General features: G+C 42.1%; 3 protein-coding genes across 3 annotated transcripts; 2 read left to right on the top strand and 1 right to left on the bottom strand.

Annotated features, from left to right (window-relative positions):
* Positions 1-6326: 6326 nt before the first annotated feature.
* Positions 6327-7265, top strand: FOBCDRAFT_237504 (uncharacterized protein; the record flags this gene model as incomplete). The annotated part of the gene is made up of 1 exon (XM_054703597.2): positions 6327-7265. The coding sequence occupies one exon, from the start codon at positions 6327-6329 to the stop codon at positions 7263-7265; it is 939 nt and encodes a 312-aa protein (XP_054559572.2).
* A 760-nt stretch (positions 7266-8025) lies between these two features.
* Positions 8026-9138, bottom strand: FOBCDRAFT_316413 (uncharacterized protein). Its single transcript, XM_054703596.2, has 2 exons — positions 8951-9138; positions 8026-8902 (listed from the first exon to the last, which is right to left on the bottom strand). Exons 1-2 carry the CDS (start codon positions 9033-9035, stop codon positions 8037-8039), a joined length of 951 nt encoding a protein of 316 aa, XP_054559571.1. The 5' UTR covers positions 9036-9138; the 3' UTR covers positions 8026-8036.
* Positions 9139-9655: 517 nt separating this feature from the next.
* Positions 9656-10651, top strand: FOBCDRAFT_270284 (uncharacterized protein; the record flags this gene model as incomplete). The annotated part of the gene is made up of 1 exon (XM_054703595.1): positions 9656-10651. The coding sequence occupies one exon, from the start codon at positions 9656-9658 to the stop codon at positions 10649-10651; it is 996 nt and encodes a 331-aa protein (XP_054559570.1).
* Between the last annotated feature and the right edge of the window lie 6669 nt (positions 10652-17320).

Raw genomic sequence — 17320 nt, 5'->3', positions numbered from 1 at the left:
TATAAGATATAATATAATATAATTTATTACGCCTAGCAGCTTATTTTAGCCAATAAGGCACTAATCACTAATACTTATATATATAGCCTGGTTTTTATCCTCTTCTTCCCAAGCCTATGCTATACTATATATTACTTAATCTATATCTACATTTCCTAGAGCCTAGATTATGCCTTACTTTTTACTATATAAATTAAAATAGGTCTCCTTAAGCCTATAATATGCCTATTCCTTAATTATACTTTTCCTTCTATCTTATTACTCCCTATATAATCCTATAATTTACTAGTATAGCTAGTAAACTAGCTTAAAGGCTATTCTTTAAGTATTTAATATCCTATTTATAGTAGCTAAAGTAATATCTACTTATATAAGATAGGGTATTAGGTATTTAATATTTAATATAAGTAGGTTAGTAAGAGTATATAGGTAAGATTCTTATAATCTAGTTTTAGTATTATATATTAAGTTAGCCTATAGCTATTATAAATTATATAATTATATAAACTACTTATATATTTAATATCTATTTAGTATTATCTAATAGTAATTTTCCTCCTAGGTAGAATAAGAGGTTCCCTCTTAATATCTTAATATATTATAATATCTTAGTTTTATATATTATTTATTTCTTATATTAAAAGAGAAAGTACTTTACTATCTTTATTACTTATTTATATATATATTATTATAATATTATTATATTAATTTAAAAGAGGTATTTATTTAATTTAATTATACCTATCCTAAGCTATAATAATATATTAGCTTCTCTTTATAATAAGCTATTATAAAATAATTAAGTATACTTACCTAAGAGTATAATATTAACCTTCTTTAAAAATTTCCTAATATTATTTAATAGCTATTTACTTATATATTAACTTAATTAGGCTATATTTAGGGTTATTAATTATAATTAGGGAAACTTCTAAGCTAGGATAGTATTATCTTAGGTTATATTTTATATCTCTTTCTTTACTATTTTTAAAAGCTTATATTTAATACTAATAGGTATTTATATAATAGCTATTATATTTCCTTTAATCCTTAATATATTAATAAAATTATATATATATTTAATATACTCTTAACTAAATTACTAATAAGGGTTTTAAACTATAAGTATAATAGCTTTATTACTTACTAATAGTATTATACTTTAATATTTAAGGTTAGGTAAGTATCTTAATATATAAGCTATTACTATTAGTTATCTAGAAAATAGGTTTTACTTTATTTATATACTAAGTATAAAGGAAAAATACTTAAGCTTTAGTCCTCCTTATATTAAGGCAGGGATCTTAATAACCCTACTAACTTTAACTACCCTATTCTGCGCTAAACTACTTACTATAGCATATATTAATTATCCTAAATCTGCTTATATTATCCCTAAACTATCCCTATTATTTATTATAATCTATACCTATTCTACCTAAGGTGCTAATATAAAAGGGTTAATTATTTCTAGTTCTTTTATTAGAATCTTATTAAGTACTATTACTACCTTATAAAATAATAAGTAATTATATCTTTTAAACTTTTAAATGCAAGGTATAAAGCTTTAGAGAGGGTTAGTTATTAAAAGGATATATAAATTAATCTATATCTTAATAGCCTATCTCTAGAATTACTTATATATACTAGTAATATATACTTCTATTTCTGCTATACTTATAGCTACTATAAGGAATATCCTTATAATTTAATTTACCTTAATCCTCTAAACCTAATTAATAAGGCTAGCTCTTTTATATTTATATATATATATTTATATATTTAAGGCATAATTTATAACTAGGGCTACTATAGCTATAAATAACTGCCTTATTATCCTTAAAGTAAGACCTCTAAGCCTTTATAGCTTTATTATAGTATTTAATCCCTTAGTTACTACCTATATAATATACTTTTTATATTTAAGGCTAATATCTATAATTATTCCTAGAACCTTAACCTAAGTCTTAGGCTAAATAAGCTATCCCCTAATTATAAAGGGTTCCTTATTAGATTTATATACTTTTTATATAAAGTATATAATTACTATTTTTTCTATCTTAAATATTATATTACTTCTTCTTTCTTAGTTTAAAGCTTTCCTAATAATCTTTCTAATCCTATTATAATTACTTTCTGCAGTTAGACTTATTACCTAGGTAGTAAAGTTATTTATAAATACTATTACTTCCCTATAGTAATTAATATATTATTAGATAAGGTCTATATTAAAGAAGAGAAATAAGATTAGAGATAAAGGGAGCCTTATAGTAACCTAGCTTATAGTAACTCTTACTTCTTAAATATCTATTTATTAACCTAAATAGTTACTATATAACCTAAGTAAAAGGCTTTAATCTAATAAAGTAAATCTTTTAGTATAATTCTTACTCTTAGTCTTTATATAAGTCTTTCTTTATATACCTTATTATAAGCTCCTTTAATATTAAAGCTTATTAAACTAAGGATTTATTAACCTTACTAGGTAATATAGATTTGCTCTTATAGTAGTATTAATACCTATTTAGTAGAATATTATTTATAAGCTTTAAAGTAATTTATTAGCAGTAATCTATATATTTTAATAGTATATAAGATCCTTTCTATAATAACTACCTCTAGTATTTTACCTAAGGTAAATAGAAGTAAGATAGGCCTTTATACCTTTATAATTAAATAATTTTCCTTATTTAGTTTCTTTAGAGGAATAATCTTAATATATCTCTATTAATCTAGTAGTATATTATCTTCTAGTAAAGTATAAAAAAATAAGAAGACTTAGTGCTTAATAGAAGGCTAGATCTATTTCTAGATTATAATAAGTAGCCTATCTTTGCTAAATACTTTCTATAATTTTACTATAAAAAGCTATTATTTTACCTCCTTTATAGTAATATTTAGTATAATAATAGCTTTTTATAGCAAAATTATAAAAAGTACTTAGTAAAGATAGGCTATTTATTATAGTCTAAAAATAGATCTAGCCTTCTATTAAGCACTAAGTCTTCTTACTTTTTTATATTTTACTAGAAGATAATATATTACTAAATTAATAGAGATATATTAAGATTATTTCTCTAAAGAAACTAAATAAGGAAAATTATTTAATTATAAAGGCATAAAGGCCTATCTTACTTTTATTTACCTTAGGTAAAATACTAAAGGTAATTATTATAAAAAGGATCTTATATACTATTAAAATATATAAATTATTACTAATAAATTACTTTAAAGCTTATAAATAATATTTTACTAAGTAGGTATTAATATTACTATAAGAGCAGATTTATACTACCTAGTAAGGTTAATAAATCCTTAGTTTAATAAGCTTTAAGGTTAAAGAAGCTTATAATAAGATATATAAAGAGAGACTTATATAAAGACTAAGAGTAAGAGGCATACTAAAAGATCTATTTTACTAGATTAAAGCCTTTAGCTTAGATTATATAATAACTATTTAGGTTAATAGATAGATATCTAAAAAGTAAGAGTTATTATAAGCCAGGTTACTATAAGGCTTCTTTTTATCCCTAATCTTATTCCTTTTCTTTAATATAAACCTTATTTAGTAACATATTAATTACTATTAGGGAGTAATAGTATTTATAAATAACTTTACTACCTAGGTAATAAATCTAACTATAGAAAGTAATTATAATAGGATTAGAAAGATTATTAGAAAAGCTCTAAATTAGGAGAGAAGAAGTAATATAATATTTAAAATAGAAAAGATAGTAATTATATACTTTATATAAAAAGTATATAAGTCTAATAAGAAACCTTTTATAATTAGGGGATAACTTATTTAGCCTAAGACTTAGGTTAAGGTTCTAGGAATAATTATAAATACTAGCCTTAAATATAAAGAGTATATTATATAGGTAATAGCTAAGGGATTAAATATTATAATAAAGCTATAAAGGCTTAGAGGTCTTACTCTAAGGATAGTAAGGCAGTTATTTATAGCTATAATAGCCCTAGTTATAAATTATGCCTTAAATATATAATATATATATATAAATATAAAAAAGCTAGCCTTATTAACTAGGTTTAGAGGATTAAGGCAAATTTAATTATAAGGATATTCCTTATAATAGCTATAAGTATAATAAAAGTAGAGGTATATATTACTAATATATATAAGTAGTTCTAGAGATAGGCTATTAAGATATAAACTAATTTATATACCCTTCTAATAATTAACCCTCTCTAAAGCTTTATATCTTATATTTAAAAGTTTAAAAGATATAATTACTTATTATTCTATAAGGTAGTAATAGCACTTAATAAGATTCTAATAAAAGAACTAAAAATAATTAACCCTTTTATATTAATACCCTAGGTAAAATAGGTATAAATTATAGTAAATAATAAGAATAGTTTAGAGATAATATAAGTAAATCTAAGATAATTAGTATATATTACAGTAAGTAGTTTAGTATAAAATAAGGTAGTTAAAGTTAGTAAGGTTATTAAGATCCCTGCCTTAATATAAGGAGGACTAAAGCTTAAGTACTTTTTTTTTATACTTAGTATATAAATAAAGTAAAACCTATTTTCTAGATAACTAATAATAATAACTTATATATTAAAATACTTACCTAACCTTAAGTATTAAAATATAGTATTATTAATAAGTAATAAAGCTATTATACTTATAATTTAAAACCCTTATTAGTAGTTTAGTTAAGAGTATATTAAATATATATATAATTCTATTAATATATTAAGAATTAAAGGAAATATAATAGCTATTATATAAATACTTACTAATACTAAATATAGGCTTTTAAAAATAATAAAGAAAGAGATATAAAATATAACCTAAGATAGTATTATCCTAGCTTAGAAGTTTCCCTAAATATAATTAATAACCCTAAATATAGCCTAATTAAGTTAGTATATAAGTAAATAGCTATTAGATAATATTAGGAAATTTTTAAAGAAAATTAATATTATACTCCTAGGTAAGTATACTTAATTACTTTATAATAGCTTATTATAAAGAGAAGCTAGTATATTATTATAGCTTAGGATAGGCATAGCCAGATTAAATAAATACCTCTTTTAAATTAATATAATAGTATTATAGTAATATATATATAAATAAGTAATAAAAATAGTAAAGTACTTTCTCTTTTAATATAGGAAATAAATAATATATAAGATTAAGATATTATAATATACTAAGATATTAAGAGGGAACCTCTTATTCTACCTAGGAGGAAAGTTATTATTAAATAATACTAAGTAGATACTAAATATATAAGTAATCTATATAATTATATAATTTATAATAGCTATAAGCTAACTTAATATATAATACTAAAACCAAATTATAAGAATCTTACCTACTTACTTTTACTAACCTATTTATATTAAATACTAAATACCTAATACCCTATCTTATATAAGTAGATATTACTTTAGCTGCTATAGATAGGATATTAAATACTTAAAGAATAGCCTTTAAGCTAGTTTACTGGCTATACTAATAAATTACAGGATAACACAGGGAGTAATAAGGTAGAAGGAAAAGCATAATTAAGGAATAGGTATATTATAGGCTTAAGGAGACCTATTTTAATTTATATAGTAAAAAGTAAGGCATAATCTAGGCTCTAGGAAATATAAATATAGATTAAGTAATATATAGTATAGCATAGGCTCGGGAAGAAGAGGATAAAAACCAGGCTATATATATAAGTATTAGTGATTAGTGCCCTATTGGCCAAAATAAGCCGCCAGGCGTAATAAATTGTATTATATTATATTATATTGTATATACTCGTCTCCGGACTGTATAGTAAATAACTATACTAGGACGCGAGTAATTTCCTCCTAGAAGCCGGAGAAACGCAGTAAGCATAAGCAGGTTATCGTGGGTATCCTGACCAAAGGGACGCTTGCGGGGCCGCGATGGTGTATTGACCACTGACTGTGTCATGAAAATGAGTGGGTGCATCCATCGTCACCGCTGTCGCTGGTCATAGCCTCTGGGAGTGACAGCTCGTTCGTAAGTGTCGTTGTGGAGGAGGAGGTGCAAGGTGCAGCCTTGCCTGCTTGAAGCGCTGTTGGCACAGCCCTACTTTGGGGACCCCGCAGCTGAACAGCTGAACAGCCACGTCCAAACACCAACAGCTATACGACTGGCCGTGTGGGCAAATACAATGTCGTTCTGGCCCTTTTGCCGCACATGGGCAAGACCAACGCGGCCAGCGCGGCCGCAAGCATGCGATCGAGCTACGGAGGCTTGCAACTGGCCCTCCTAGTCGGCGTGTGCGGAGCTATGCCTTGCGGCCGAGACGGCGAGGTTTTGTTAGGTGATGTACATAGTCATCAGCAAGACCGTCGTCCAGTACGATTTCGGCCGGCAGTATCCTGACAAGTTTGTACGCAAGAACACCGTCGAGGACAATCTTGGCCGGCCGAACAAAGACGTCCGCAATCTGGTCGCTCTATTCGAGACCGACCGGGGCCTCGACCAGCTCGAACAACGGACTGCCCGTTTTCTTCGGCAGCTGCAGGCCAACGTTGCCCAGACAAGGCGTCGGGGCAAGTACGACTACCCCGGACCGGCGGAAGACAGGCTATTCGAGCCGGCCTACCGTCACAAGCACCGCGTATCGCCAACATGTAGTTGCCGCGATTGCTTCAGCGACGTAGACCCCGTTTGCGACGAGGCCCTCAGCTCGTCATGCGCGGATCTCGGATGCGACGACGAACATCTTGTCGCGAGGGAACGGCTCCAGGCAAAACGGCAGTCAGAACACGATGACAGCGATACGGCTCGGCAGCCGGCAGTACATGTGGGGGCGGTTGCATCGGGAGATACCGTGATGAAGTCGGCTGCCGACCGAGACAGGTTCTCGAGGGAAGCAGGCGTGATTGCGTTTGAGACGGAGGGCGCTGGGGTCTGGGACGAAGTTCCCTGTATCGTGGTTAAGGGTGTGTGTGACTATGCGGACTCTCATAAGCATAAGGGACGGCAGAATTTTGCAGCGGCGACGGCCGCGGCATCCAAGGCAATTTTAGAAGGTTATATCCGAACTGACAAAGCTCTGAAAGCGTCCGCGGGCGACGGTAAATGTAGTTCGTCTCCGATGCTTGCGAACAGGGCTGGTGGCAATGAAGACACCGGGAGCCGCAACGGTTCCGCGGCCATACCTCAACAGGACCAAGCCAATGCCGCGCATGGGCCGGTTTTCCACGGGCCTATCTCAGGCCAATACGTCATCCCGGGAATAGTCAATCTGACTGCCTGATGGACTGACTAGCCGAGTGCACCATTTGATCCTCTGTCTATCTACATATGATAGATATGTTACTCGGTAGAATACGATAGGTAAATGTAATAACGTGTGAGCAGAGAAAATTTGCAAACAAGGTTTTGAGACAGAAGTAGATTTAGTCAACTGTACTAGAAGTAGATTTAATCAACTGTACTAGACTGAATCTACTTTTGTCTCAAAACCATCTTCGCACTTGGGGCGGGGTTCATCATCATCATCATTGGTTACCAACTTTCGATGACATTCTGCTGCTAAACCAATGAGCGCGTTAGATAAATAGAATAGAGCGTACTGTTTTTGTATAATAAAGGCGTCGCAGCCCGCTGTGACCATTTGTACACACCGCGCACAGCCGCAAATAGCGAAGAAGCCTCGTGCTTTAGAAGCTAGCTCGTTGCAATAGGAATCTAGGAATAGCCATAGGTGATAGAAGGAGAAGATTTTTAGAAAGGGGAAAATTTGGAGAGTCGAGCTTGTCATTCAGTTTGAGGTGGAGCTTCCATAGAATAATACGCATAGTAGAGGGCATTAAGTAAGCCGGCAGGCGAGTCTTGAGCTAAGGCGCATGTGATAGACAAATTGCATCAGGAGTTTCTGGGCGTCTATGACCCGTCACCGTGTCCAGTTGGCCAAATAACCAAGTCGGTGATTGTTGATTTCTCGCCAGCGGAAGCTGCTGATAGTCCAGAAGACACTTGAAACCTCGAACAATACCAAGATAGACTCTGTGTATGCTGTTTATAGTCACCCACTTCCACTTGTTTGCAGAAGATACTCGCCCCTAGTAGTTCGCCACCCGTTGGATGCATCGACAAGGTCACAACATCCTTCGACAACCCATGCCCACTTTGCCAGAAATTGCGGAGTAGCCTCCCAACTCTCCTTCAGGTAAGGCTCCCCCCACAGAATGAGGCCGTGGCCGTTGAGCCGCTTCGTCTGCGGGCTCGGTGTCGGTGGTGGCGGCGGCGCCAAGCCTTCCTGACCTGGGTCGTATGACGGTATCTCATATATCGAGTCTCCGACAAGATCTGAGAGAAAGCTTTTATGGTCGAAGGTGTATTGTCTCCGAATGAGATTGTCTCGGATTTCCGGAAAGGGGAGCATGTCTATCCAGCTAGGGTGTGGAGAGTTCATCTGGAGCTGTGTTGGCAGAAGACTGGTTGGCATTGTCCGGTAGGTAGTTCGTAGCACCACACTACCACATCCTGCGGCGAGATCAGGGGGTAGTGGAGGGTCGTAGGCGGCGTCGATGAATCTTGCCACAAGCTTCAGTATTGCCTTGTTCTCCATGAACCCCCGACATACGTTGTGGACTATTAGGTGGACCAGGGCGTCATCAGCAGGTAGGTGAAGCTTGGCAACATGAGTTGATCCAGGTTGCAGGGCAGGAGGTGCTCTACTTGTTGTGTCAGAAACCTTGGTTAGAGATTGCAATGCCGAACGTTCTGCGGGAAGAAGAGCCTGCCCTTCGTTTACAACATGCTTTGAACTACGAACAACATGCGGCGAGGTTCGGGTTCGTGTCGAAGGACCAGCATCTCCGTCAAGTCGCCAACGGCCAACCCGAAACGGCTTGGCGCTATTGTCTTCTTCATCCTTGACACGTTGCCCTGGTGCAATGAGCTAAGAAAACAGCTTAGAGGGACCTTTCGGCTTACTGCGCGCTCTTTGATTCAATCGGTTCTGGACCCTTTTCCGCTCCTTCCGCTCTTCGGCCGTGAGCTTCTGACTGGCGCTGAGCATCTCTGACTGTCTGCTCGCTCAACCTGAGCGGGTTTCTGGCAAAAAGGCAGAATAACACGATTGTAGGGTGAGGCCAAAAGCATGCATCAGGGCTAGTATCCGTATGATGCTGGAGTGCGAAAGAGGAAAGTTCTGTCATCGCATCCAGGGGCCGAACTGATCATCGCCCAGGGCACTAAGCCCAAAGAGGCGAAACAGTCAGCCAGCTAACAAGGCTAAGACTTAGTTCAACTCCGACGCTAAGACCAAAGGGGCAAAAAAGGTCAGCCGTGATGCTTCGAGAATTTTGACCGGAGATTTCAACTCCCCGAATGTAGGCGGGCAATGAGCGGAGATTAGAAATCTGTGTTATTTGCGTTTGTGCCAGCAACTTGGTCACCTTGAGAGAGCAGAAAGCATTGGCCTTAGAGCGGAGTTTAGAGACTCGCTAACACCGAGGTTGGCGTTGGTTACACAGTCGTGGATGGATAACGAAGCCGTTTTGTTAGTCGGATAGCGGACACAATGGATCTCCCAGCCCAGTATAAAAGTCTCGATAGGCTCGCGTTTCGTAGTTCATACACTTCTCTTCCATCTTCATTATCATCAACCTCAACTCTCATCCAATATTGTCACCCAGCATGTCTCGCTACGCAGCAGCCCACGCCGATCCCCAAGGACCAGGGGACGCTAGACCTACCGCCTTGCAGATCATCCACGATGAAGCCGCCGAGAACACACTGCAAGGCAAGGTCATCGTCATCACCGGCACCTCGTCTGGAATCGGAATCGAAACAGTCCGCGCTCTCTCAGCTACGGGAGCAAAGCTTTTCTTGACCGCCAGAGACCTTGCCAAAGCGAAGGCGGCCTTGGTGGACATCTTTGAGCCCAGTCGCATGGAACTCGTCGAGATGGACCAAAATTCCCTCGAAAGCGTTCGTGCGGCAGCCTCCCAGATCTTATCCAAAACGGACAGGATCAACATCTTGGTCAACAATGCCGGAATCATGGCGATCCAGACTCTTGAGTTCACCAAGGATGGCCACGAGCTTCAGTTTGGAACCAACCACCTGTCTCATTTCCTGTTCTTCGAGCTGCTGAAACCAGCGCTCTTGGCCGGCGTGACGCCTGAATTCCACTCTCGAGTTGTCGTACTTTCCTCTACTGCCCACTCGATGAGCGGCATCAACGCTTCGGATAACTATAACTTCCAAAATGGTGAATATCATCCATGGACTGCCTACGGGCAGTCTAAAACCGCCAACATCTACATGGCCAACGAGATCGAGCGTCGATACGGATCCCAGGGCCTACACGCCACCAGCCTGCATCCCGGTGGGATCGTGACCGGTCTCACGAAGCATGTCCCAGAAGCCGAAGTGGCGGCTGTCTCAAAGATCGACGGCTTGCAGAACTTAATGAAGAGCCCCGAGCAGGGAGCTGCAACAACCGTCTGGGCTGCCATCGGAAAAGAGTGGGAGGGGAAAGGAGGGAGATATCTGGCCGATTGCGCAGAGTCGGAACCTTTGAAGGACGGACAGTCTCCAATCGGCCCGGGATATGCCAAGCATGCATATGATCCTGAGAGTGAGGGTCGGCTCTGGGAGGACTCGCTCAAACTCGTTGGGATGTTTTGAGCTACATGGGCAGTCACTATGACCGGGTCCCTGGCCATTTACATCGAGGTTCTTGGCCTGGTGACATTAAATAGAGGTTGTGTATCTCAAGAACTTCTCTAGTATTTCATTCAACCCTTGCAATGCAAAGTATTCCAGTCTAAATATTCGAAGACAAAGCAAAATGCAGATCTGACGCTATAGAATAAACCCTCTATCACGAGCCATCCAGATAGCCGCCACAAGCGCACTCCATGAATGATCCACTCAGCATCGCCCAGAAGATGGACGGCGCACAGGCCATGATCCTAGGTACTATTAAGAGACGATTGAACAGTAATCGTCTAATAAATTGTGTTATCTCGCTTAGATTTTGGACTTGAATCGGTTGGGCTTGGGCCGAGTTGCTGATTGGCTTAAAATAACCCCAACCCCACACTTGGGGTTAGCTAGTACGAGCTTGGGGTTAGCATAATGCAGAGGAAAGGGGACTATAATTGATAGAGAAAAACAACAAGACTGCTTCTCTCTTTACTTTCTCTTTACTTTCTATAATCAAGATTAAAGAGGCGATATCAAACAACAATGGAGGACATCGTACAGCTCAATCAGGATTATCAAATACTCATCTGCCGGCTATGTCAAGCAGCCGTTCGGCCCGGCAGCAGCATTGAGTCACATTTTCGACGGCAGCATCAGCTCAAGGGACAAGTGCTCAAGGATATCATAGACTACTATGGTGAACTAAAACTAGCTGACCCGAAGCGTATTGCAGTACCAGAAGATAACGGCCCAGCAATCGAAGAGCTCGTTATTTCAGGTGGGTATAGCTGTTGTATATGCCGATATCTTACTATTGCATACGATAATATTGTCCGTCATTGGAGAGAGGCAGGGCATAATACAGCAGAGGAACCGTGGACTAAGGTGCGGCTACAGACGTGGATGGGAGGAAGGCATGCGCGCTACTGGATCGTTCGAGATGATAGCGATAGGAATGGCCCGTTAGAAGTGGCTAACAAAGCTGATGCTGGAAATCAGAGTGCTATAGACAAGGTCATTGCTGCAAGTCTGGCTCGACTAAAGGAAGAAGACGCCGTACGACTACGGAAGGGTGACTTGGAGGAAGATATCGACCGTGATTCGCCGTGGGTCAAGAGGCTAGGCTGGGTACGACACTTTGGCTCCCGGGACTTGATCAGTATTCACGATGCAGCCCAGTGGCTACGGGCGAGGGCAGCAACAGGCAGGTGGGCTCAGAATCAGGAAGATGAGGAAGCAGCTCGTGAGCGACTATTGCTCAGCCGGCTCGGACAGAGCTTTGATCGTGAGGTGGACCGTTGCTGCTGGCGGCTCGATAGCGTGCCGACCGAGACGTTGCAGTGGCTCGGCAGCATCACATCAATGACCCCAAGCGGCGTGCCGTTTGGCCGTAAAGGCAAGGAAGAATCGATGAGCCAGTATAAGTCTGTCGGTCACCGTTACTTAAGCTTCTGCTGGAAGGCATACCGTATCGGGCGGAAGGAAGCGTTTAAATGCTGGGCCGTTCGCTTTACGGATGAGCAGTGGAGCTTATTGCATGATGTCGCTGAAGAGCTCGAGAGTGATAGGGTTCCAAGCAGTCATGACAGCGGATTCTTCAGCGGCAGAGAGAGACAAGCTAAAGATAAAGACGAAGACGAAGACGGGGACGGAGACGGAGACGGAGACGGAGACGGAGACGGAGACGGAGACGGAGACGGAGACGGAGACGGAGACGGAGACGAATATCAAGACGATGATGATAGTGACGAAGGCGAGCAAGGGGATGAAGGTATGACTAGCCCGCTGCAGGATGCACTAGACCGAGCCGTCTTCCGGTTTATCGTGGCTTCGATCAAAACTCACGTTGGCGGAAACACATATACGAATTCGCTACTGTGCTTCTGTGCGGCACTTGGTATCAAACCACGCCCGATGGGCTATATAGAGCCGCATTTATATACTGGTCTGCTAGCTGCTATAGTATGGTGGGCCCGGCTGTTCTTTTTGGAGGCTGCATTTGAGAATCAGCCGCTAGATCGGGACGAGGTCGGGGTCGAGGCCGTACTTGCATTTCAAGAGCAGCATACATCGTGGATGTGTATGGGCACTCACACTGTCATGAGCACGATCATCGGATGGATGGCATACGGGAAAGGGTATCGGCAGAAGATGGGGGGCAGCCGTCGATACGATGGTCCGAGGACGGAGAGGGCTTATTTCACATGGGCGAGCATATCAGCGTCGAGGATTTCACCCGCACACTGCGCGATGAGGTGACCGAGGCAGAGAAGCTACTGGATAAGCTGTTCGGGGGGGTGTGGCAGTCGGTCAGTAAGAAGATCGATATGGGGCGGATCATCGATAATATGGTACGGCTCGGGGCAGGTCAGTCATTCGCAAGCAACCCGAAGAACAACTGGCTCGAGCCCGGGCCGGCAAAGGTGATGCGGCTGATGGAAGCATCGATATGGGATGCTGCAAGGGTTCGATGGAAGCGACAGCGTGTTAAGAGGTGGCTTCGAGACTTGCGGCTGCTGCGAGAGACGCTGCTCGTGCTCGTACATACGTGGGGTGGGCTTCCGGGAAGGGGACCGGAAGTCACAACACTGCGGCACTGCGATTCGTGGCAGCTGATCCGGAATATATTCATATTAGATGGTCAGGTCATGATCGTGACCGATCGAGATAAGATGAAGGCAATCCGTGACAACGGCCGGAAGGTCGCACGGTTCGTCCCCGACCGGATCGGGCGGATGATTGTGGCATATATCGCATGGCTAATTCCGACTGAGAGGGTGCTACGGCGGGAATGTCAGCTTACCGAGCCGCGTGGAGAGCAGCTAGAGTATATGTGGAGGGATGGCAACTCGTCGGTATGGGAAACCGACCGGCTTAGCAGGAAGCTTGCTCGCGTTATGCAGGCCGGGACGGGGGTCAGACTCGGGGTGGGACGATATCGAGCGATCGCGATCGAGATGGGACGGAAGATTCGAGGGCTTGTGATGAAGCAGCTAGAAGGTAAGATGGATGATGAAGATGAGGATGATAACGTCGAGATCGATCCGATCACAGGTGAGCCGGTTGACTGTGGAGGAAGCTGGAATATCGTGTGGGATTTGCAGTCGACGCACGGAACACGGATTGCGAGGCAGCACTATGCCGTACATATCGGCTTCCCGGGTAAGCTGCAACCGGAGATGATCGCGACATTCAAGGAGATCAGCAGGCTGTGGCATCAGTATTTGGAGGGAAGCGGTGCAGAGGGAGAGGGGGATAAAGAGAAGACGGCGGTGAAGCGTAAGCGGGATAGTCAAGTGACGGGGCAGCAGCAGCAGCAAAAGGCTGATAGTTCAAACCGAGCAACTAGCCGCAAGCGGAGAAAGACGAATAAGGAGGGAGAGGCGGCTCAGAAGAGGAAGAAGCTAGAGGACGAGATGGCGGATGGGCTGCGAAGGCTGCTTGGACCGAAGACGACTTGGCGATCCGACAAGCAGGCTGAGTGCATGCGATCGATCATGGCACTCAAAGCAGATCAGACGGCGATCAATGTGCTACCGACCGGGGCCGGCAAGAGCATATTATTCATGCTGCCGGCCGTGATGCAGGATACAGGCACGAGCATCGTGGTCGTGCCGTTTGTTGCACTGATGGATGACTTGGTGGCAAGAGCAACAGATATGGGGGTCGACTGCATCCGATATAGGTCATCGATGAATTCGGGACGAGAGGGCATGCCGCGGGCGGCACGCTTGATCGTTGTCAGTGCCGATATCGTGTCAAGCGCCGAGTTTTCCGGGTACGTTGACGGGCTGTCGTGTACAGGGCTGCTGCAGCGGATATTCGTGGATGAATGTCATACTGTGATCATGGATATCGGCTACCGGGCTAAGCTTGGCGAGCTAATTGGGCTACGTCGGTTTGGCTGCCCGTTAGTACTGCTCACAGCAACGCTACCCGTCGTGCTGGAGGACTGGTTCCGTGGTGAGATGCTAGCGAAGTCAGCGGTCATGGTGCGGGATCGGACGGTCAAGCCGAACTGCCGCTATGAAGTTCAGCAGGTCAAGCCCGGGCGTGATGCTGTTGAGGATCGCACGGTCGAGGTGATCAAACAGCTAGACAGAGATATGACGGGTTGTCAGAAGGGGGTCATATACTGCCGGTCAAAGAGTCAGTGTGAAGCGATAGCTGAAGAGATCGGCTGCGGGTTTCATCACAGCGGCATGAGCGAAAAGGACCGTCACGAGGCACGAACGGCATGGATAGAGGGCAGACACACAAGCCGTTGGATTGCAGCAACAACAGGGTTAGGGACAGGTATTGATATCGAGGGGATTGTGGCCGTGGTTCATATGGAGAAGCCGTATGGGCTCGTTGATTTTGTGCAGCAGACTGGGCGAGGAGGGCGGCGGGCAGGCGAGGTGGTCCGGTCAATCATCGTACACGACGGACGGCGGCAACGAGAGGATCAGCATCGAAGCTTTGTAGATGATATCAATCAGGCACAGATGGAGGCATTCATATCGACGCCGGGATGTCGAAGGGCTGTGGTTTCGGCGTTTATGGACGGAGCAGCCGGCGAAACGTGTAAGGATGTGGATGGGGCTGCACTTTGTGATCGATGTGAGCTGCTTCAGCAGGATAATAACAGTGATGAGGGTGCGGGCAGGGCCGAGGAGGTGATTGAAGGAGAGAGTGAGGCAGAGAGTGAGGGTGAGGGTGAGGGTGAGGGTGAGGGTGAGGGTTATGACACGAGAAAAGGCGGGAGGATTTGGAAGGCATTTGGCAAGGAAGAGGGTATGCGGATCAGAATGCTTTTCCGATGGCTAGACGATGTTGCAGAGGAGTGTCCGGTATGTCACGTCCGACGTCATCAGAAGGGACTAGAGGTAGGGGAGGTCCCAGATGAGCCGCGGCATGAGAAGGCCGGGCAGTGGTGCAAGGTAGTAGGAGAGGAAGGGTATGATGCGGCGCGCAGGGAGATCAGGTTTAAAGAGCTATCATGCTGCTTTATATGCAAGCTGCCGTTAGACTGGTGTGAGGAAACCCGGGATGAAGAGGGTAAGTGTGTGTATAAGGATAAGCTGCTGCCGGTGGTGTTGATGGGGTTGAGGAGCTGGCGGATCGGAGATATAGCAAGGGCTGCATTCGGGATTGATATAAAGGATAGGGAGGGATTTTATCGCTGGCTAGGGGTTGAAAGGCGGTTTCACGGGATGAAGGGGACAAATGCACACGCGTTATGGGAAGCAGTCGTTTGGCAGATATATAAGGATAAGGAGTAGCTATAGGGTAGCTATAGGGATTATAATAAGGATATATTAGTATAAGAGAGGTGAAGAGATAGAGAGAGTAATAAAGAGATATAGGGTAGAGAGAGATAAAGAGGAGGTAGGGGGGTATAGGGTAAGAGGGGTAAGGGGATAAGAGAGCAGGAGGGTGAGAGGGTTAGGGATAGGGAGGGGCGGTTAGGGACGTGAACCCCGTGTATCTGCTAACGGCAGGTATGTGTATAATGCTAAGGGTTAGGAGATAAGGGATATAAATGGTAAGGGAGCAAGAGAGGGAGAGGGTAAGAGATAAGGAGGGTTAGAGGGAGTAATTAATATAAAGGTTAAGGTAAGTGGTTAATATAAAATAAAGGTTAGGGGAAGGGATTACGATAAGGGTTAGGTAAAGTAAATAGTGTAATAATAAGGGGGTTAGGTTAGGGGGAGGGCATAGAGGGTAGAGAATAATATAAGGTAAGTAGGTTATAGGGTATAAAAAGCTAATAATAAAGGAAGTAAATGCAATAATAAATAAGGGATAAGATTAGGGGAAGCTATTACTATAAAGGTTAGAGTAAGAGTAAGGGGATTAAAGGGTAAGGAAATTAAAGTGAGGGGAAAGGGATTAGAGAGATTAAGAGGTTAAGGTAAGGGCAGATAGGTCAGAGGGTAAGACAGAGAGTAAAGGATAGTATAAGGCAAGTAAGTCAGAGGGTATAGAGAGGTAAGGGTAATATAGAGTAAGGAGGTTAGTAGGTAAAAAGGGCAGAGAGTAGGGGAAGTAAATATTACTATAATTAAGAGATAGGGTTAGGGTGAGTAACTAATATGAGGGTTAGGGTGAGTAATTAATATGAGGGTTAGGGTGAGTAATTAATATGAGGGTTAGGGTGAGTAATTAATATAAGGGTTAGGAGATAAGAGGGTAAGGTAGGAAGGAAGGTAATAGTAGGCGCCGAAGGCGCAGCTCACGGCAGGTGCAAGCGCGATAGCGGTTTAAGTAGGGGCTTAGGGACTTAGGGGTTAATAGAAGGGTATAATAGGAAGGAAGGTAATGCTATCCGCCGGAGGCGGGGCGCACGGCAGGTGCAGCGCGTAGGGCTGGGTTAGGGCTGGGTTAGGGTTAGGATTAGGGTTAAAAGAAAGGTTTCTTTAGGTGGGTGGGTGAACCCGTATATTTAGCTCCCGGCAGGGGTGTGGCAGCACAAGAGATAGGGTTAGAGAGAAGGATTTTGTGGGTTGGTGGGTGAACCCGTGCAAATCCGCTAACGGCAGGTCGCGCGGCAGCGTGGAGGGGTTAGGGGGTTAGGGTTAGGGTTAGGGTTAGGGTTAGGGTTAGGGTTAGGGTTAGGGTTAGGGTTAGGGTTAGGGTTAGGGTTAGGGTTAGGGTTAGGGTTTA

The sequence above is a fragment of the Fusarium oxysporum genome, chromosome III, assembly GCF_013085055.1.
Source record: "Fusarium oxysporum Fo47 chromosome III, complete sequence".
Lineage (NCBI taxonomy): Eukaryota > Fungi > Ascomycota > Sordariomycetes > Hypocreales > Nectriaceae > Fusarium > Fusarium oxysporum.
The sequence above is the reverse complement of the archived record's forward strand: the minus strand, read 5'-3'. Positions and strand labels throughout refer to the sequence as shown.